The 22,080-nt window shown below is 52.1% G+C and overlaps 1 protein-coding gene across 1 annotated transcript; it reads right to left on the bottom strand.

The window, feature by feature from the left end:
• Positions 1-4,776: 4,776 nt before the first annotated feature.
• Positions 4,777-20,608, bottom strand: LOC141998475 (E3 ubiquitin-protein ligase TRIM39-like). Its single transcript, XM_074971327.1, is given in 9 exon segments — positions 4,777-5,105; positions 5,108-5,368; positions 6,733-6,777; positions 10,098-10,213; positions 10,956-10,978; positions 11,123-11,353; positions 11,965-12,060; positions 16,022-16,487; positions 20,379-20,608. Coding segments are annotated over 8 exon segments (1,434 nt in total). The 5' UTR covers positions 16,439-16,487; positions 20,379-20,608; the 3' UTR covers positions 4,777-4,860.
• Between the last annotated feature and the right edge of the window lie 1,472 nt (positions 20,609-22,080).

Genomic DNA, 22,080 nt, shown 5'->3' with positions numbered 1-22,080 from the left:
GGTCAGGACACTGGAAGAGCAGAAGCAAAAGACCAAATTGTGTTCAGAACCTCAAGTCAGATGAGTCACCCCGAGTCCAGATGCCAGAAAATCAAGCCTGGGGAGTGGGAGCAGGAACAGCCAACACACAGTCCAGAGCCGGGGAGGAGCTCGGGTGTTCAGACAGCTCCTTGTTCCTGCTGCTGGTTTAAGGAGGTCCTGGGGGCCGATTAACTGCTCTGGGACTCTGCCAACGGGCCTCAGGGATGGAGTCTCAAACTGGGTCTGGACTTCGTCAGTCCTAGGTAAGCAGTTTTTCGTAGGCTTCCAGGTGGCGTGCTGGAGGGTGGCTGCTCCCAGGAACCCTGCAGACCCGGGTTAATGACCCATGGGTCAGGACAGTGAGTGATCTCTCCCTGCTCAAACCTCCTGCACGAAACAGTCTTCAGGGTCCCAGACGCATCCTCTGAGAATAAAAAAACACAGTCATGAGGACAAATAGGCTATGGAACAGGAGCCCCCTCTTTCTTGCAACAGCCCCAAGTGCCCAGAAGAGTGGACGGTTCTTACCTCCAGGAGATGCCTGGGATCTTCCATCTAAGCCTCAATGGGACCCATGTTGCTTGGTCTGACAGGAGGAGATCATCTGTCCCCACTGCTCCCTGCGCTGGGCTGCCTGCAGCACACATCTTTGTAAGAGGCTGGGCCAAAGAGATATTACAGTTAGGGTCCAGGCAGCCCAGAAGGAGAACAGAGGGTCTGAAACCAGAAGAGGAAGCGATCAAATCAGCGGATTCGACAGAGAAGTTTTCTACCCTACAGGGACATCAAAGAAGGTCTGTTAAGAAAGCTGAGATGTTAGTCTGGAAACTGCTAAGGCAAAGATTGTGACTTGTTAAGATTCAGTTTTAGTCACTACAAAGTGTGTTGTGTTTTGTTTGTCTGTTTGAAATTTGTCTCTTTCTCTTGCTTAGTGTCACTTAAATCTCTTCTTTGTGACTGTGCTTCCCAAACCACCTCAGTGTTGTGTGTTCGAGTGAAGTGTGAGTCTCCAGCCTACCCAACAGGCTGAGCTGTGCCCTGTCTCTCTGAAGGTAGCGAATAATTTCTGAGCGGTGCTGGGCCCAGAGTCCAAGGGCAGTTCACCAGACACCTCGTGTGAAGCCCAAAGAGACCAAAGAAGCAGGAGAGATTGAGGCCCCACTGACCCATGGGAACTTCCCACAGAAGAGGCTACACAGGGCTCCAGACACAGCCAGCAGGATCCCTTCCACAAGCTGGGCCATGTCCTACCCCTCCCAGCCCTACAGCTTCCTCCCCACCCCAGCCTCAGGAACCCCTCCCACCTCCCTGCTCTCCCCACCCACTCTGCAATACCAGGCTGTTTCCAGAATGGAAGCAGGTGTGTACCAGAGTTCACTCAATGCTAGATGCTGGCCAGGCCTCCTGTCACCGCTTTCTCACTCTGCCGCAGGGCTGGTGCAACCACTTGGCGAACTAGGCGGTCGCCTCGGGCTCCAAGTGGTTGGGGGTGACAGTGGAGTGGAGGTTAGCTGGGGCAGGGGGGCGCGCAGAGGGCAGCCTGCAGCAAGTAACAGGTTGAGGGGGGGGCGCACAGGGGAACCGCTCCCCGGCCCAGCTCACCTCTGCTCCGCTTCCTCCCCTGAGCACCGCGATCTGCTTCTCTCCCTCCCAGGCTGGTGCGGCAAACAGCTGATTGGCGCCGCAAGCCTGGGAGGCAGGAGAAGCGGTGGCGAGCTCGGGGAGGAGGCGGACCAGAGGTGAGCTGGGCCGCGGAGCTGCAGCACGTGGCTCCTTTGGCCGAGGGGAGGGAGGGGGCAGTGGGGAGCTGCCGCAGGGTTCCTGGGCGGGGGCAAGGTGGAAGTTTCACTTCGGGCGCGAAACGTCCTTGCACGGGCCCTGCTCTACCCTTCCCCCGACCCCGCCCGGCACTGGCAGAAGATCGCTCTTCCCTGCCTCTGCGACCCCCGGGTTGGAGAAGCTCTGTGGCCATGATGATTATTGTGGTGGGGGGACGGCGTGCCTCTACTTTCCCCTCCCTTATGCACACCCCTGGGTAGAAGCTTACTGCAGCAGGGAGTGGCTGAAGATGAACCCTGCCCTGGGATCTAGTTGTTCTTAAACTTCTGGCTGGTGCTACGTCCCCAGCTTCACAACAGTCTCTAGACTCTTTAGTCTGCCAGACTCCCGAGGCCTCTCGCTCTTCCTCCTGGATAAGCCACGTGGCTTCACCCCCTCCTTAGACTGGAGCTCTCGGCCTGCAGTGCTCCGACTTCACACTGTGAGCTCTGTTCAGTGAGGCCAACTGAGACACTCCTGGTAGAGACTCGCAGACGCTTCAGGGACAAACACACCTGAGCAAGCGTTTGCAGAGACCCTCAAAGAGCGTTGTCAGAACAGTCGGGTGGAGTAGTCAACTGGACACTGCATAGGAAGTTGTTAGGTTATCCTAGAGAAATGAAGGTTCAAGCACAGATCATTCTGGTCAGCCCAGAGCCCAGTCAAGCAGTAACGAACCTCCGTGTTCGAGCTCTGTCTGTCTCTCCGTCTGACCTCCTTGGTCAGACTCCAGGTCAGAGCCCCGACTCCTTCCAGCAGCCAGTTCTCATCCCCAGCCTCACACCTCTCCAGTTCTTTACTGAGCTGGGGAATGTTGCTCAAGCTTCCCTATTTAGAAGTGGGGAAAGCCCTCTGAGTCGTTACTTGCTAAATGTCCACGTCCTGGTTTCTGGATTTGCCGTTATCTTCTTAGATGCTCCATCGATATGGGCAGAGGATTAAAGCCCAGACAGCAAGTGGCTCAGTGAAAGAGCAATAGTGTGTTGGACTTGAGCAGAGTCTCTCTGTGTGTGAAGGGGCCTGTCTACACTGGCAATTCTCAGTGCAGTAACTTGCTGGCTCAGGGGTGTGAAAAATCACCCTCCCTCCCCCGAGCGCAGCAAGTTTGAGCGCTGTAAAGCCCCAGTGTAGACAGGCTCTGAGCGTCGACCTGGTTTACCAGGAGTGCTGGGAGATCTCTCTCCCCAGCGCTCGCGGGTGACCCCACAGGCAGTGCTTTGCTGTCTAGTGCAGACAGAGCCAAATGCTTCACAATGACTGCGCGGTTCCGGAGGGAATTCTGCTGAGACCAGCGGGCTCTCAGCTTGGCGTGGAGTTCTGGGAGATGGTGTGTTTAAGCACACGGGAGTCTGGAGGGTCAGCTCTACACCAGGGGGTTAGGCAGCGGGTTTCACACCTCAGATAGGGGGAGAGTCTCCCTGCAGCCCCGATTTAGGCACCTGTTGGAGAGAGGGGGCAGGGCTTAGGACACCCCTCCCCCTTGTCAGCATCTCCCCTTGTCTTGCTTAGATGGCTCCCTGCCGAGTGAGCTGGCTTTTGTGAATCACATTGAAAGGTGCCTCTGATGCCCACGCATTGTCTAGGGGGTTCAGGCCCCTGACTCAGCTTTGCAGAATGTGATTTTCTGGTTGCCGACAAACTCGGCCCTGTGACGCTCAGCATTGCAACACCACGTCCCTTCATGGATTGTCCCCTGTGCAACTAGTCACCTCTCCGCAGAGCACAGCTGAGCAATTCCAAATTGACATGGGTGTGGACAGGAGAGAGACAGAGCACAGGCTGGTTAGTGACACATCCCAGTAAACCTCAAACTCTCCTCCTAGAAGCGCAATATTCCCTGTGGGGGCTGGGGGGACAAAACCAAGGCAGGCAGCAAATCCCTCGGCTCTGCCCCCGACAACTGCAGCTGGGACAGTAAAGTGGAACAAAAAAAAGACTTGTTTGAAATGTTTTATTTACAGTAATTACTAAAGGTGGAAAGTAAAGGGAGTTGAGAAGGAGCCTTAATAACCACAGCATGCAAGCAGATCCCCAGCTACTGAGAACAGTTTTCTTAATGGCACTAAAATAGCACCAATGGCCAGGAATTAATACAGGGAATTAATGAGTTACAGTCTCACTTTCAGTAACATGTCATAAATCTCTCTCTTCCCTTTCCTTTCATACTCTCCTTTTTTATTCATTTTTCTAACCCTCACTTCCGATCCCTGTTTATTTTCCTGTATTTCTCCCACTCTCCTCCCCTCCCTGTTACAGATCAGCCCCCATGGCTGCTCCATTCCACCCCCCTCCACCCCCAATTTTATCCCTTCCCCTCTTGCTGCCCCCGGCTGGTTCCCCTGTCAGGATAGTTTCCTGTCACTCTTCTCAATTCTATTTTCCACCATTTCTCCTGGACTCTCCCTTTCTTCTTGTTTTATTTTCATTCACATTTTCCTTCTTGCTTCTTCTAATTCCCTCGGGTCAAACCTGCCCTGTCCCTGCCTCCCCCAGTGCTGCCAAGCTCAGAAGTTTCAAAAAATCATGAGACTGACCGAATGATGATTTTTTTAAGGTTATATTATGGTTTTTCCATCAATCTGCACCCCCTACCCATCCCCTCCACCCCCCCGCGCGTGTGTGGGACCATGACGGTGTCATCAGTTGTCCTGAATGACTTGGGCCCCTGGGGCAGGAGCTCTGGCTGGGAGACCCCGTGAGATCCAATCCCACAGATCTGCACAAACCGCTCCCTGCTGCTGCTTCTCCCCAGCCCCCCAACCACTGATTGATTCATGCTGGGTCCCTGACCAGCCCCCACCTCTGCCCCTCAGGGCCCCTCTGCCCCTCCTGCAGCCCCAGGGGTTCCTCCCCCTCCCCCTCCCATGCCTGGGGCTGCAGGGAGGGAGGGGGAGGAGCTTCCAGGGGTCGTAGAGATGAGGGGCCAGGGGCTGGGTTCGATGGGAGTCCTCCAAGGTCATAGAGACTGGGGTCCGTGAGACTAGAGAGGCTGATTTCCGGTTCCCCCCTCTGCTCTGGGTCTCAGGGACACAGGCGGAGCCGGGATCCCAGCCCCACCCAGAGCCAGGGGCGGATTCTCTCCCCAGGGACGGAGCCCGGCAGGAAAGTGAAGATCGGGGCCTCGTCACCAGCATCGATAAATGTCACCTGCCCCCGGCCACAGTCCAGACAAACCCGGATCCTGCTGGGGGCCCGGCTCAGGGGGGTCACAGGGTAGGTGAGAGCCCGGAACTGATCGCCCCACTGCTCCACAGCCCAGATCCCCCCTCAGGGCTACAGCTGATCCCTCCCTTCCTCCCCACAGACTCTCTGGCCACCCCCACAGCCCAGTATCCCTCACCCCCCACCTCCACCTCCCAGCAATGTCTCCCCGAGGTGAATCCCTCACAGCCCAGCACCCAGGGCGCAGTGTCAAATCTCTCAGGGGTGTTGGGCAGTCGCTGCCGCGTGTCTCCCCATCTCACACTTTTCCCATCCTCAGACAGGACGAGGTAGCGATGAGCCGTGTCTGGATCCAAAGTCACATTCGCTGGGGAGAGAGAATCAGAGCGTCAGGGGCAGAGCTCGGCCCTGGGGGAGCCTGGGGCCATTTCTCACTCTCCCCAGCAGCCCTGTTCTGGCTGGGACAGGCCTGGATCGCAGGGAGCTGCCTCTGTCCTGGGCACCTGAGACTGAGCGGGGATGTCACTGCACTTCCTCAGTCTCTGTAAGGAGACCCACTTCATTAATTTCCCATTTGCTTGCATAAGCGTCAGCTCCCAGCTACTCCTGTTGATTCTGCTCCATTCCCAGCAGGAGAGACACACCAAGAAAGGTTTTAGTGGGGAGGGAGCAGAGGAAGCAGGTACAGTTTTGAAGCCCAGAGGAAATTTCCCTTCTCTAATGCACTCTCCACTCCCAGGGCTGGGAAGAAAGAGGAAGATGCAGCATTAGGGAAGAGCTGATTAACACCAGAGAGTAGGAGGTGGCATTGGGTGAGCTAAGCCCCATCCCCAGGCCACAGAGAAGGGAGGAGCTGGCAGCATCAGAGGGAGAGGATCGCCCCAATCCAGGAAGCAGCTCCAGTGGGAGAGCCCAGCCCTGCACAGAGGAAAGGCGGGATGTTGGAGAAGAGCAATGGGGAGACCCCCTGCACCGGGGTAAAACAGAGGGATGCGTCAGTCCTCAGGGCACAGAGCTCTGTTCGGGTGCTGCTCAGGGAGAGTGTTTCTGTTCATTAGCATGGGCATGAACTCAGCACTCAGGTTGGTGTCAGGATTATTTGTGTGATGTCAGCTTGGGATCTCCCCAGGTGTTCCGGCACCTTGGCAGAAGTTAGGGAGGGGGGTTCTAGGTCACACCACCTGTGGCCCTGCCCTCTCCCTGGCCCTGCCCCACTCTTCATCTTCCCGCCGAGGCCCTGCCCCTGACCAGGCTGGGAGCCTTGGCCCCTATGGAGAGCACCTTACCCTCCACCTTCCCATGTCCACTCTCCGGCGTGCACCACCCAGGGCAGGGGGAGGGTCCGGGGGGAAGAGGAGCAGGGGTGGGGCCACTGAGAGGGACAAGCACCAGGAAGAAGCTGCACTACCCAGGGCGGAGTTGATCAGCTGCCCCTCCATGAAGCACAGGCCAATGCTGCGATTCTCCACGCCTGCCCAAGGCTTGCAGTTTGGGGGACCAACATGGCCCCCTGCCCCCAAACTATGCCCATGTTCAAAAGAGGGTGAGCTTGGCCCCCTGGCCCCCATGTTCCAGTGCCCCTGGATCTCCTCACTGTGAACAGGTTATTTTTAGGGCTGTGTGTGACACAGCCACTGGTGAGTTGGTTGGTAACTTTCGTTACAATCTCATGAAGATGTTTTCACTGGAATTTTCTCCTAATTTAAAGACAATCTCCAGCTGCAAACTCACCCTGTCTGTGTGCTCCTAGGGATTCCAGTGTAGACGGCAGAGTGTCTGGTGGGGGAAAGGAGAAAAGAGACGAGATTTCAGACTTTCATATTTATAACAGCGTCCCCACTCTGAACGCATAGAACTGTGTTTTCATCATGACCGAGAAACAGATCGAGAGGCCCAGAGACACACTCAGGCATTTAATAGAAACTAACTGAAACCTTCTACTTCCTCTCTCATTCAGCCATCTCCCAGCAATGGAACCAACGTCCTTTCAGCCTCACAACCATCCCAGGACACACAATCTGTAAGAGAGATTTACTTTTCCCCGCATCATCCCCTCCCACCCTTCAAACTCCAGTTGGTTTGTCTCATTCACTCACAGCCTTTTGTCATAACCTAGACCCAGATCATACAAAGACTTTGGCAGAAAAGTAACTTTACCCACTTTGGTCCCTTTGGCCAGGGGTTGGCAGCATCATGTTGTGCGACGGACACTTGACAAAATTACCGGAGTGAGTGGCGGACATTGGTGGGGGGTTTATGTCATTCAGTCATCATTCAACCCGTAAAATAACACACAATTTTCCATACTGAAAAACCATAACCTAGCTCGTTAATAAATAATAAACAATAATAATAGGAATAAATTCCACTCAGGTGAGTGGTTTTGAATGTCCCTCACTGACGCAGTCAATATTTTTTTTGTGGGATGGGGGCATTGAAATAAGTATTTCTCCGAAAACCATATTTCAGTGCATTGTTGTCACTACTTTTTTATTTTTCTTGTTTAAATAATATGTCTGATGGGAGGATGAGTGTCTGTGTGTGTGTGTGTGTCCCACCTCTACACCGCTTACCCCATGTCTCTTCCCTGTCTGTGTCCCTTACATGGGAGATCCCCCATCATGTCACAGGATGTGGGAAACAGAGGAGGGGGGTCTCTCAGTGGAGCAGGGTTTCCCATCGCCTCACTGTGACCAGGGCACCTTCTCCGGGCAGGGCTGATCCCAGGGTCGATGGGAACCTCCTCTGTCTCCTGACCAGGACAAAGGGACAAGCTCTGGCTGTGGGCGGGGGTCTCTTGTGAGCAGGGGCCAGGGTGGAACAAATTCTTCAGGTGGCCGGGGGGGGGGGGCGGGGGGGACTCACCTCTGGTGGCTCCCAGAAGTGGCTTCCCACTGTCCCTCATCCCTGCTGCTCCTGGGAAGCTAGGCTGAGGGGTTTTGTGCAGCTGGGGGAGGGGTAGCAATGAGGGGCTGGAGCTTGGCTGAGGGGAGCTGTGCAACATGGAGGTGGCACTGAAGAGCTGGAGCTAGTCTGAGGGGGGCTGTGCAGTGGGGGGGGGCAGCTGATGGGCTGCAGCCAGGCTGAGAGGGGCTGTGCAGTGGGGGGCAGCACTGAAGGGCTAGATCTAGGCTGAGGGGGGCTGTGCAGTGCGGGGGTGGCACTGAAGGGCTGGAGCTAGGCTGAGGGGGGCTGTGCACCGGGGGGGCAGCACTGAGGGGCTGGAGCTAGGCTGTGGGGGGCTGTGCAGTGGGGGGCAGCACTGGAGGGATGGAGCTAGGCTGAAGGGAACAGTGCAGTGGGGGGGTGGCATTGAACCGCTGGAGCTAGGTTGAGGGGGGTCTGTGCAGTGGGGGGCAGCACTGAAGGGCTGGAGCTAGGCTGAGGGGGGCTGTGCAGTGGGGAGTAGCACTGATGGGCTAGAGCTTCGCTGAAGGGGGCTGTGCAGTGGGGGGTAGCACTGATGGGCTGGAGCATCGCTGAGGGGGGCTGTGCAGTAAGGGGGCAGCACTGAAGGGCTGGAGCTAGGCTGAGGGGGGCTGTGCAGTGGGGGCAATATTGGAGGCTTGGAGGTAGGCTGAGGGGGGCTCTGCAGTGGACGGTAGCACTGATGGGCTGGAGCTTCGCTGATGGGGGGCTGTACAGTAAGGGGGCAGCACTGAAGGGCTGGAGTGAGGCTGAGGGGGGCTGTGCAGTCGGTGGAGGCAAAGAAGGGCTGGAGGGAGGGAGGCTGTGCAGAGGGAAGGGAGGCACTGAAGGACTTGAGCTAGGCTGAGCGGGGCTGTGCACTGGGGGGTGGCAGTGAAGGGCTAGAGCGAAATGGGCTTAGGGAAGCCGTGCTGTGGGGGGGTGGCACTGAAGGTCTGGAGGGAGCTCGGCAGAGGGGTGCTGTGCAGTGGGGTCAGCACTGAGGGGCTGGAGCTCGGCTGAGGGGGGCTGTGCAGTGAGGGGCGGCACTGAGGGGCTGGAACTAGGCTGAGGGGGGCTGTGCAGTGGGGTGAGGCACTGAAGGGTTGGAGCCAGGCTGAGGGGGGCTGTGCACTGGGGTCAGGCACTGAGGGGCTGGAGCCAGGCTTAGGGGGGCTATGCATCCAGCCACAGAGAAGTTAGCAATGTCCAATACCCCCTGTGTGGAGACAAGGGGGAAAGTGGCGTGTGCAGAATCAGTGGTAATAAACCAATCAGAGAAGAGAACAATAACATGAAAATAACTTGAAGAAAAAAAGCCGTGCCAATGATGTGTTCATGCATGTGTAGTGTGTGACCTATATAAGGTACTTAATATTCATACCACTCAAAAGTGATTGGAAAAGAACTAGTAAATATGCAATTTGGATGTGTATAATATTCCAGACATTGTAAGGGGTAATTAGAGCTTCCTAGGAGAAATCCCACGTGACCCACCTATGCCCCGCAAGAAGGGAACTGACCAGCACTTTTTTCTACATGCGATGGCTAGTAGCAAATATCCCAATGGTTGGTGATGGGGCACGAGTTGGGGAGTGATCTGAGTTAGAAAGAAACCTTTCCCAGGTGTCTGGCTTTTGGGTCTTGCTGAAATGCTCAGTGTCCAACTGACCACCATATTTGGGACAGGGAAGGAATTTTCCACCAAATCAAATTGCCAGAGACTCAGGGGTTTATTTTTGCCTTCCTCTGCCATATGGGGCACATATCATTTTCCGATGTTAAACTAGAATAAATGGTGGATTCTCTGTAACTTGAAGTCTTTAAATCGTTATATGAGGGCTTCAGTAATTCAGCCAGAGTTTACGGGTAAATTGCAGGAGTGGGTGGGGAGGTTCTGTGGCCTGCAATGTGCAGGAGGTCAGAGTAGATGGATCACGATGGTCCCTTCTGACCTTAAAGTTTATGAGTCATTTCTTACTTTGTAACTGTCACTGAAAAGCATGTTTCTAGTGCAAACAAAGGTTTGAATTAATCAACCTGAGTGTCTTGGAACCAGATGTCTGGCCTTCTCACCCAACAATTAAATAGAAGCATCATCTGAGTGTGAACCAATTGACCAGCACCATTCTCTTCCCACAGTCTCAGAGGCTCTTCCCAATTTCCATTCCTAGATCCCTTCTGGGTACCTTTGAACTTCCTCAGAGTCTCCATTAGCACAATAGTTTTCTGGGAGAAATCGCTGATTCGCTCTTCCAGTTCAGGAGAAATCTCCTCTGGCTGCTGGAACTTCCCCTTCTCACACCTAGAGAGAAACAATTTCACGTGATTATATTTCATTGTGTGACTCATGATAAGTTCTTGCTAGCGAGTCGCTGCTCTAATATGCCTGGAGTTCAAATTCCTCGACTTCTCCCAGCCTCAGAGCAGGTGCAACACAGCCCATGGCCGTACAACCTTCCCTTCTAAGGACTCCTTAATATTCTTCAGCTCTGGTCTGGTGAGATCAGCTCTGGGGACAAAAGGGGAATTGAGTCTCCATGGCCAATTCACTCCTTGGCCTCCATGCTCTGAGGGACAGGAGGTTCCTATGTAAAGTGCTGTAGAAATCTGTCCACTAGGAACTAAACTGAGACACCAACTCCCCCCTCCCCAGCTCATTCCACACAGGTCTCCAAACAGTCCTCAGGCTGGGAAAGACTCAGGTGGGAAAGACTCTTGACCACTGCTGCCTTGGGCTGAATGGTAACCAGGGCCCCCGTAGTGACAGGCCCATATTCTATCCCCACAATCCTAAGGCAGCCACTCCCCCAGGGATGTGACATCTCTAGGAAACACTTGAGGTCAGTCTTTCCCACTGAATGGAGAATTCCAGAGTCTTCTGTACCAGGGTGAGAACCTCAGGATGAAGTGGATCAGAGAGATTTGTATCCGACTTTTGATCTTCCCCACACATTTTTCAGTAGAGCCCTGGGGAGAGGTGGTGCTAATATCACCACCAAGCTCTTTCCCAGATCTGTGAGGGGGAGCAAGAGATAGTCACGTACCTCCTCAAGGTGCTTCTGACATCCTAGAGGAGAGAGAGAGAGAAAAGAATCTCAGTCCCATCTGACACATACAGGGGATCTCAGGAAAGGGATTTAGCAAATATGGGGAAGGGAGGCCCCACCCTGGCCACTATACTCCAGTGCTAATATTTCTCACTCAGTCTCACCTGGAGGAATTCACTTGCTGGCTTCTGACACTTCCCCTCCATCTCACTGATCAGCTCACTGAGACAGGAAATCTCCTCAGAGAGTTTGGTGATATTTTCATTCTCTATCTTCACAATCTTCTTGTCCAGCTTTTCCAGCTGGGCCAGCAGGAGTCGCTCTTGTTCCTCCAGGAACTGCCGCAGCTGCTGAAATTCAGACACAATCTTCTGCCTCTCGGTTTCTGTCTGTTTCTATAAGAAATAAGGAAAGGGCTGGTCAGGAACATGGATGGAGCCCAGGGTCTTTCATGTAGAGCTGAGTGTGCAGTAGAAGTGGAATGGGAGCAGGGCCGGGGGCAGAGTGGGGGGTCGAGCCCGCACCAGCAAGAGGGGAAGTCTGCGTCTATCCCTGTGTGTACTAGGCTGAGGACTCTCACACCTTCCCCTTTGGCCCCTGCATCCCTCTGAAAGGGAGGTTTCCATGTCTGTCGTGGTCAGCGTATTCTGTTATTCATGGTCTCTCAGCAGGAGGCAGGACTCAGCACTACACTGACACAGATGCCACGGAAGAAAAAAGAACAAACACATTAATAATGCACAAAATGACCAGACACAGGGGACAGCACCTGACAGGGACATTCAGTTCGCTTGGGGAGGATTTCTGGGAAAGCCACAAGGGCTAGACATTAATTCATCAGCTGAAATGGAAGCTTAGGGCTTGTCTACACATGAATCTAACCCAGCAATCCACGATCATGGAGAAACACACACAAGTCCACGTTCCCTAAGGCCACACAGGAATCTGCCTCCAAATGGACCTCCCACGGCCAGTCCCTGCCAATTAATAACAACAGGCACCTTACCTGATACTCCCGCCTTTTCTCCTCTCTAGTCATTTTAAATCCCAGAAGCTTTTCTCTCTCTTCCCTCAGAGTCTTCAAATGGGCCTGGATTTTTTCCTGAAGAACCATAAAGGATTTGAGAGGTTTCATTTAGATGGTTGAGAGGGGTGTGGAGCTGGGTGTTTTTCCACCCAAAACCCAAGATGATTGTTGGTGAATTGCTTTGTGACATCAGGACCACCAAGGAGATGAAACCTTATTAATGCAGACTGGGAGCGTGTCATATTCTGACTTCTTACCAATTCAGGTTCAGGTATTTTAATAATTAGAGAGAGATCTCAATTATAACCAAGCTTTATTGGTATTTATGAATGGATTAGTGGTATAGCGCATAACAGGACACTGGAGTCACATGGGGATGAATCAATTAATCTGGGTTTGAGATGGTTTAATAAACAAAATGATACAAATCCCAGAAGCCACCAGGTCCCTGGAGGTGTCTTTGTCCGGTGAAAAAGAGACAGGAGGAAACTGAGGATGCAGGAGGACACCTGTGAGGGTGGGGGCAGGAGTGGGGGGTGATACTTTGATGCAGAATGATGCAGGTGGGGGTGTGCTGACAAAGGCGGGGGTGGGCCCAACCAGGCCGAGTGATACAGTTGGGGGTGGGCCCATGCAGGCAGGCATGGGAATGTGCTATGTTCGGGGAAAGCCTCAATGGCCACCCTAATTAAACAGGCTGATATGTCTGAAGAACGGTTGGGGTTTGCCCCAGTGCTGTCCTAAACCCTTTCCGTGGCAATGCCCCCTGGGCAGGTACCCCACTGTCCCATTCCCTCATAAAGATCCCGGAAGCAGTGGATTCTGGGAGATTTCAAAAGGCTGCCTGGTGGGACTCATGGAACCACTTTGGCTGGTGCTTGCCCACGTACACAACAGAACAGGTCAGACTGGCACCGGTCAGCTCCAGCCTGGGGTTAGTTTTGTTACAATCCAGTGTAATCCCAGGGGTATTTGACATGGACCTGAGCTGTCTGGAGCCCTTCTGTGTGCGGATTCAAGGTGCTTGGAGTTTAGCCCCATGATCTCCTCTAGTCCAGGCCGGCAGCTTCCGAGTTTAGCCCCGAATGGAGCAATCCAGGAGTTTAGAATCCCAGTGGGAAACCTCGTCTCCCTGCTGGACCTGTGACCTTTACCAAGAAGTCTTTTCCTCCTAATGGCTGCACTTCATCCCTACTCAGTGCTGCTGGGGGTGGGGGGCGATGTAGCCTAGTGGATAGGACACTGCACTTCTACTTGGAAAAGCGAGGGTTATACACAGCTCTGCCACTGACCTACTGAGTGACCTTGGACACGTCACTTCCCCTCACTGTGCCTGAGTTTCCCTTCCCACACTTTGTCTTGTCCAGTTAGACTGTAAATGGCTTTGTGCAGGGCCCCCCACAGTCGAGGTCAGATCTCATCTGGGGTCTGTAGGGTCTTCTGGGATGCAAATAAGAATATCAAACACTGTGATTCAATCAGTAATAACAGTCACAGCTTGTAACTCCCCCTTCTGAAGTCTGAAAGCAACACTCTCACAGGCTGTCCTGCGGCTCTTGTGAATCAAGCACCATCTAGAATCAAACCTCACTGATCATTTCACAGCTTCTGGTCTGTAGAAAGGTCCCATAGTCACTGGTGGGAGCTGGGGTTGAAAAGGATTTAGCTGCTCAGAGAAAACTTTCCCACATCAGACAAATTGAAAATCTTCCTCTGTTGCTTTTCTTGCCAGGCTGGACTATCGTTCATGTGTAAATCCGCTTTCATGCAATGAAGGCTACACACAGCTGAATGATGCAGTTACACCTGTGTCAGGCAGGGCCGCCAACAGGGGAGGCAAAAGGGGCAGCTGTCCCGAGGCCAGGGATTTAAAAGGGGCCGGGGCTCCTGGCAGCTGCCATTGCTACCACAGGAACAGCGGTGGCCGGAGCCACAGCCATCGGCGCCGACTCCGTGGGTGCTCCGGGGCTGGAGCACCCACGGGGAAAAATTGGTGAGTGCTCTGCACCCACCGGCAGCTCCCCGCCCCGCCCCCCTGCTCCAGCTCACCTCCGCCTCCTCCCCTGAGCTCGCCACCGTGTCCCCACTTCTCCCCCTTCTCTCCCAGCGCTTGCTGCTGCCGCGAAACAGCTGTTTCCTGTGGCAAGCGCTGGGAGAGAGTGGGGAGAACGGTTGAGGAAGAGGCTGGAATGGGGGTGGGGAAGGGGCAGGGCAGGGCAGGGGTGGAGTCAGGGCGGGGCCGGGGCCGGGAGGGGCACGAGCACCCACCGGCGCCGGGGAAAGTTGGCACTTATGGCCCCAGAACCTTTAAATCGCCGCTGGAGGCCCAGGCGGCGCGGCCTGGGCAGTGCTGAAGGGTTGCCTGGGGTAGGCTAGCCCCAGCCCCGCCCCTTCTCCCTGAGGCCCCGCCCCTTCCCGAGGCCCAGAGCTGCCCCCCGACCCCCGCCTTGCCCAGAGGCCTGACAAGTCTGTCAGCAGCCCTGGTGTCAGGCAACTTGTGATGCCGTTAACCTGTAATTAAAATCCATAGCTCTGACCCATTAGACTGAACAGCAACTCTGTATCTTGTCCCACCGGACAGCTTCCTGGATGGGAACCACCGTGTGAGCTCGGTGAGCCCAGGACAGACGAGAAACCAGACACATTGAAGTTATATCCTCTTCACATAGAACAATTTCAGAGCCTCTTCCCTCCTGCCCCCTGTGCAGCCTCTAAACTCAGCTGTTTCTCTGGGGGCAGGCACCCAGCACCTGAGCACCCCCAACCTCCCACCGACCCGCTGAGCGGGCAGCATGCGGCCCCAGCCTCCCTGGCCCTGGAGCAGAGGCAGCCCCAGGAGACTGAGGGTCCAGGAGCCGCGGCGGAAGCTGGGGGGTGGCTGGGGGCGGAGTGTGGGCGGGGCTACGCCTGGCAGGTCGGGAAGGCATTGCCTTCCCTGGCCTCTGATACCCGCCGCCCCGGCTGTCGGGTGTGGTGAGCGCAGCTCATGCCTTCCATGCCTGGCCTGGCAGCACCACGGACACATCTTGCTTCAGCCCTGTGTGTGAGGAACGTGCCTCCCATGGAGCTCTAGTGCCTATGGGCCTGGCTCCACCGGCAGATGGAGAGCGCTGGGAGTTAAACCAGCCCTCGGAGAGAGCAGCAGGGAAAGCGCTGCAGTGTGTCCACACTGACAGCTACAAGCGCAATGGTGTGGCCACATTAGCAGCTCTTACAATGCTACAGAGAGCAGTGCATTGTGGGAGCGATATCCCAGCAAGGGGCTGCAACGTGCTTTTCAAATGGGGTGGCGGGGGTTGGGATGGAGTGTGACAGGGAGTGTGTTGTGTGTATGTGGGGGGAGAGAGAGTGGGTTTTGGGGGGCTGAGAGAGTGTCAGCAGGCTGTCTTGTCAGTTCAGACAGCAGCAGACACCCCCCCACACCTCTCTCTCTCACACAGGCATAGCGAGCAGCTTTCCACACTACTGGCTGCTTTGTCTTGGAGCAGAGAAGCAGCCGGTTGTCAGACACGGAGCTTTGAAAGGGGATATCCGCATCCTACAGCCCACTGAGTTCAAAACAGTGACAAGAGTGGCCACTTGACTTAAAGGGATTACGGGACATTTCCGGAAGCCGATTGCAGCACCGTAATGCAACACCTCGTTCACACAGACACTGGGGCATTTCAGCCGGGGCGCAGCAAGCGTTATGCTTCTCGCGGAGGTGGATTACCAGGAGTGCTCCACTGCACAGTCCAGGCACTCAACGTGCCTTGCCAGTGTGGATGGGTCGTGAATTAGGGTGCCTGTGGCTGCTTTAATGTGCTCTAACTTGCAAGTGTAGCCAGGCCCCATGTCTCCCTAATGACAGGCTTTGTGCCTGTCATCAGTGGCCAAGGCTCCCTGCACCTGCCTAGAGGAAGGAGCCTGCCGGGGGTGGGGAGATTTAGGTGGTTCCAGAGATCAGGGAGAAAATCTGCGAAATTAGGAGATTCTGTGGCTCTGACAGACTGAGTCTGAAAAAGAAAGAATTTCCTGGATCCACAGTGTTTCCTACCTTGTATTTCTGGGCAGCCTCCTCTATGAGAAGCACCATGTGAGTTCTGTGCTCTGAGGATCTCTCACAAACCACACACACGGCTTCCCAGTCCTCATCACAGAACAGATCCAGGGCTTTGCCGTGTCTCTCACACAGATTCTCTTTTCCTGGTTTGAAATCCAGTTGTTTGATTTTTTCCGCTATATTTGCTAGCTGATAGTTTTTTCGGAGAGTCCCTTTCGGGATTCGGGCTCTGCAACTGGGGCAGCAAAAGGAGCCAGAGCCCGGCTCTGCCCATGTCTTGCAGTACTGAGTGATGCAGACCTGGCAGAAGTTGTGCCCGCACTTTATGGTGACTGCGTCCCTCAGATATTCCAGGCAGATGGGACATTTGGTTTCCTCTTGGATTTCCCGTACACGAGCCCCTGAGGCCATGGCTGCTGGGATCTCTAGGCTTCTGTTCTCTCTGCTTCCACTCTGGATCCTAAATTGTTTTGTTGATAGTGGAAATATACAAATAAATAAATAAAATGTTAGTTTTTATTCCATTCCATTTGTTTCATGAAAGACATTCTTTTGAGTTGATTCATTAAAAAATAGAATTGTAAAAATGAAACAAAAATAATGTTGTTCAAAAGTAGTGATGAAAAATAATTTCCCTGGGTTAACCATGCCCAAAGATTTGCTCATGAAAATGAGGCTTTTCACACAGCAGAGAACAATCTGTATCACAATATGTTACATTGCCTCTCTCGCAGGCACGTCACCAAACCTTCCCTAAACACAGGACCAGAAATCACCCCTGCTACCCTCTCTTCCATAGCTCTGTGGCCACAAAAAATACAGGGCAATGTGAACTTGCCCACGGGATAACAATGTTACCCTGGCTACACACAATCAGTTGGTACCAAAGTCCCTGTTTAAGATGCTTAAGTCTCAGTTTCAAAAGCACTTCAATGCAGAAAATTCCTAATGAATCCTATAGGTGCCTAAACTCACTCAGAGCAGTGGTGCCAGATCCGGGAGGGTCCAGGGGGGCCATGGTCTCTGCACTTTATAATACGGGCATAGTAGCCTTGGGAAGGCAGGAAGCAACAGAGGCAGGGGCTGCGATTCAGAGTGGAGGAGCTGATCATGCCCTGCCCACTGTTCCTCCTCTTCCCCCTGAGGTCCCGTCCCCTGGCCAGGCTGAAAGCCAGAGCCGGGCTGTACTAAGAGGGAGCCTGGGCTGCTGTGGGGAGCCCCATGTCCTCCATCTGCCCAGCGGCTCTGCTGAAGTGGGGCCCTGAGAGGTGGAGTGTGGGTGGCGCCATGCCTGGCCATTTGGGGAAACTCAGCCTCCCCCAGCCTTCCCTACCCACCACCAGTGGGTGGGGCCCAGTCTGGTAGCATCCTGTGAGAATGCCTAAAGGATCAGGCCTTGCAGGCAAGTTCAGACAAAACACCTGGGGGCAGTGGGGAGCTAAGAAGAGAGGGAGAGAGGAGGAGCTCCCGCATAACTTTTATCCCAGAACTTAGGGCATGCCCCTGAGATGTGGGACCCCTCTGCTTCATGTCCCCCCAACTTCAAAGTGCTGCCTACACAGCTGTTTTAGAGCACTAATGCAAGCTCCAGTTTGTCGTCCCAGGCTGGGAGGCTCAGTGCCCTGGACTGTGTAGACGAACCCCAGGGGCCTCTCTCGCCTCATTCTTTATATTAAAGATTGATTACTGTATGGTTCTAAACTTTAATATACAATCTTTGAGCCTTAAAATTCCACCTGTACACGGAAGTGAATTCCACTGAATATCATTAAATCCCTGAATCCTTCTAAAATAGACGTTGCTTTCCTGCATAACAGGTGGGCCCAGGTCACTAGCTGGCTTCACTCAGCATAGCACCATGAAAGTTAATGTAGCTACTAGAGATGGATGGAGAAAAACAATTCAATTTTGCAACAACTTTGAAGGTTTCAGAATTTGGTTTTGGTCCACATTGGAATGAAAACAGAACCCTTTTGTGAAACTGAATTATGTTAAAATGGGTTGTTGTTTTTCTCTCTCTGTAAGCGATTGGAGAGTCCACCTTGAACCTCAGAAATGTTACCACTGAAAACTTCATCATAATTTATGTTCCTGATAAATGTTTTGGCTTTCGCAAAAGAAAATTTTTCAGTGAAAAGATGTTTAGTTGAAAATGTTTCAACCAACTCTAATAGTTACACTGATTTCTATCAGCGGAGGGACTTGGAGTCTAGAGTTTTAAGGGATCCAGTGTGACATTCTACCTTTTTCTAATTCCTGAAAGTGTCAAAACACTGATACAGAGGCAGCGCAGTACCTACAGCCCATTTTTGCAGAACCAATACATTGAATTGGTTTCTACAAGCATCCACATTTTTGGTTCCAAACTACACTTAACCTTATAAACTTTTGAGTTCACCCCTTACTGTGATCTCAAATGTACCTCAGAGTTCATTCTCACGCTGTCCTGACCCTCACATGTTATAATGTTATTATGTTATATCAAATATGCCAGAACTTAAGTAGAGCAGCACATCTACAAATGTTGTAAAATCATTTAACAATGGAAGATCAGCCTTTCTAGCAATGTTGGATCATTTGCAGAAGTGCTAGCGATGAATTTCCCATAGGAATGATGGTTCCTTTATGTGGAATCCTGCTCTCCCTGTGTGCACTGAATTACCACAGATGACACTGGGAAATCTATGTATGAAGGGAAGCAGAGAACCAGAATTTAAGAAGGTGAAGAATTTTGCCCATAAGTGTCTTTTTCTTTGATTTTTTTCTTACAAAAGAGCATTCAGAATTTGTTCCAAAGCCCATTGAAGTCAACAGAAAGACACCTGTTGATTTCAATCGACTTTGAATAAGTCCCTAAATAAAAAGGTGAACTGTTTCTTTAAGATATGGCTTTTATTTTGGCATCAGTTTATCTAGGAGGACTTTAACCTTACTGCAAAGCTAGGAACTGTTGATAGAGTAGATAAGATGATGCTTTCCTTCATCCTTCAGTTTTGCATGAAGTGTTGTTAAATACCGTGGTAGGCGTTGCTTGGGCTACGCACAATTTTGTGATAAGACCAGTATCTTTAGTCTGGTAATTTCCCTTTGCCCTCCTTCAGTCCTATTCCTTCTGGTTTGTGCATGCATAAGCATAAAAGTTACGAATGATTAGAAGGCAATGGCATTGCAAAATCCCAAGAAAAATACAACTGTTAATGAGAATTGTGCATGTAACCCCCTGCTTACTTCAATGACAATTCTGTAGTATGACACTGTCAAATATAAAAAATAAATGAACCAGATAGCTGAATAATAAGTAAGTTCACCAGAAACACACATTTTTGAATCTTAAGGACACAATGGGTCAAAACCTCAGCAGGAGTAAATCAGCATATTTCCATTGACTTCAGTGCAGCAGCTACATTGATTCACACCAGTTGAGGATCTAGCCCAATATGACTTAACCTGTAAGGTATACAAAGATTCAGGGCAGAAAGCTGAAGCCCCACTGCATGGGACAATGTGGCTTCATGAGGGTCCCTGTGGCATGGGGCCCCCGGCATTTGCCCTACTTGCTACCTGCTAACACTGACTCTAGCTTTTATACGCAGAAAACCAGTTATTGTGGCACAAGTGAGCCATGGAGTTTTTACAGCATGTCGTGGGGGTGGCTCAGAAAGAAAAAGGTTGAGAACCTCTGATCTAGACCATCCCTGGCAGGTATTTATCTAACCTGCTCTTAAAAATCTCCAGGGAAGGAGATTCCACAACCTCCCTAGGCAATTGATTCCAGTGCTTAACCACCCTGACAGTTAGGAAGTTTTTTCTGATGTTCAACCTAAACCCCCCTTGCTGCAATTTAAGCCCATTGCTTCTTGTCCTATCCTCAGAGGTTAATGAGAACAATTTACCTTCCTCCTCCTTGTAACAACCTTTTAGGTACTAATTCATCAAGCTGTAAAAATCTCATGTTACATTGCTATGAAAACAACCCACAATGTATTTGACAGTAAATCACTTTGAATGTAGAGGTATTGTAAAGTTTCCATAAAGAGAGAAACAAATGATCATAGACTATCAGGGTTGGAAGGGACCTCAGGAGGGCATCTAGTCTAACCCCCTGCTCAAAGCAGGACCAATCCCCAATTTTTGCCTCAGATCCCTAAAGGCCCCCTCAAGGATTGAACTCACAACCTTGGGTTTAGTAGGCCAATGCTCGAACCATTGAGCTATCCCTCCTCCCTCCCATAAAGAGAGAAACAAATTCTCACAGAATTATTTACTCCTTGTGTTTTGAATAATCTGTCCAAGCAGTAAGGAGCGTGCATTAGACGTTAGAAATAGTCCTTCTGGAGCAAAATTAACCCACCTGGTTGGGTCTTCTGAGCAGTCAGGTGTGGTCAGACTTCGCTCCTCTGGCTGCTGTTGGTCATGGATGTGGCTCAGCTCATTCTGGCGGTGGCAGAGCTGCAGTTTTGTCTCGGGGCTTCTCCGCGGAAGGTTGTGAACAGAAACTGGGTTTGTACCGATTGATAAACGTGCGCTCGGCTCGCAACCTTTGCCCGGGGAAAGTGAAAGTAACACTGGAAATTGCCTCAGTTCAACCTCTAACCTGGGGGGAGGGGAGAGTCTTCACTGAAAGACACAGCCCCAGTCCCGCGGGACAGCAAGGGGGGGGAAACCGGAACTTTATGATAGTGGATAGTGTTCCCCGATAATGTCACGGCAAACCTGGTGGCTGAACTTTGTGACTTTGTCCTCACCCATAACTATTTCACATTTGGGGACAATGTATACCTTCAGGTCAGCGGCACTGCTAATGGGTACCTGCATGGCCCCACAGTATGCCAACATTTTTATGGCTGACTTAGAACAACGCTTCCTCAGCTCTCGTCCCCTAATGCCCCTACTCTACTTGCGCTATATTGATGACATCTTCATCATCTGGATCCATGGAAAAGAAGCCCTTAAGGAACTCCACCATGATTTCAACAATTTCCATTCCACCATCAACCTCAGCCTGGACCAGTCCACACAAGAGATCCACTTCCTGGACACTACAGTGCTAATAAGCGATGGTCACATAAACACCACCCTATACCGGAAACCTACTGACCGCTATTCCTACCTGCATGCCTCCAGCTTTCACCCAGACCACACCACAGGGTCCATTGTCTACAGCCAAGCTCTACGATACAGCCACATTTGCTCCAACCCCTCAGACAGAGACAAACACCTACAAGATCTCTATCAAGCATTCTTACAACTACAATACCCACCTGCTGAAGTGAAGAAACAGATTGACAGAGCCAGAAGAGTACCCAGAAGTCACCTACTACAGGACAGCAACAAAGAAAATAACAGAACGCCACTAGCCGTCACCTTCAGCCCCCAACTAAAACCCCTCCAACGCATTATCAAGGATCTACAACCTATCCTGAAGGACGATCCCTCACTCAAACAGATCTTGGGAGACAGGCCAGTCCTTGCCTACAGACAGCCCCCCAACCTGAAGCAAATACTCACCAGCAACCACACACCACACAACAGAACCACTAACCCAGGAACCTATCCTTGCAACAAAGCCCGTTGCCAACTGTGCCCACATATCTATTCAGGGGACACCATCACAGGGCCTAATCACATCAGCCACACTATCAGAGGCTCGTTCACCTGCACATCCACCAATGTGATATATGCCATCATGTGCCAGCAATGCCCCTCTGCCATGTACATTGGTCAAACTGGACAGTCTCTATGTAAAAGAATAAATGGACACAAATCAGATGTCAAGTATTATAACATTCATAAACCAGTCGGAGAACTCTTCAATCTCTCTGGTCACGCGATTACAGACATGAAAGTTGCAATATTACAACAGAAAAACTTCAAAACCAGAGTCCAGAGAGAAACTGCTGAATTGGAATTCATTTACAAATTAGATACAATTAACTTAGGCTTGAATAGAGACTGGGAATGGCTAAGTCATTATGCAAGGTAACCTATTTCCCCTTGTTTCCACACCCACCCTCCCACCCCCACCCCGACGACCCCCGTTCCTCAGATGTTCT

The sequence above is a fragment of the Natator depressus genome, chromosome 14 (genome assembly GCF_965152275.1).
Source record: "Natator depressus isolate rNatDep1 chromosome 14, rNatDep2.hap1, whole genome shotgun sequence".
Classification (NCBI taxonomy): Eukaryota; Metazoa; Chordata; order Testudines; family Cheloniidae; genus Natator; species Natator depressus.
Note: the sequence above shows the minus strand (reverse complement) of the source record. Positions and strands in the feature narration are given on the sequence as shown.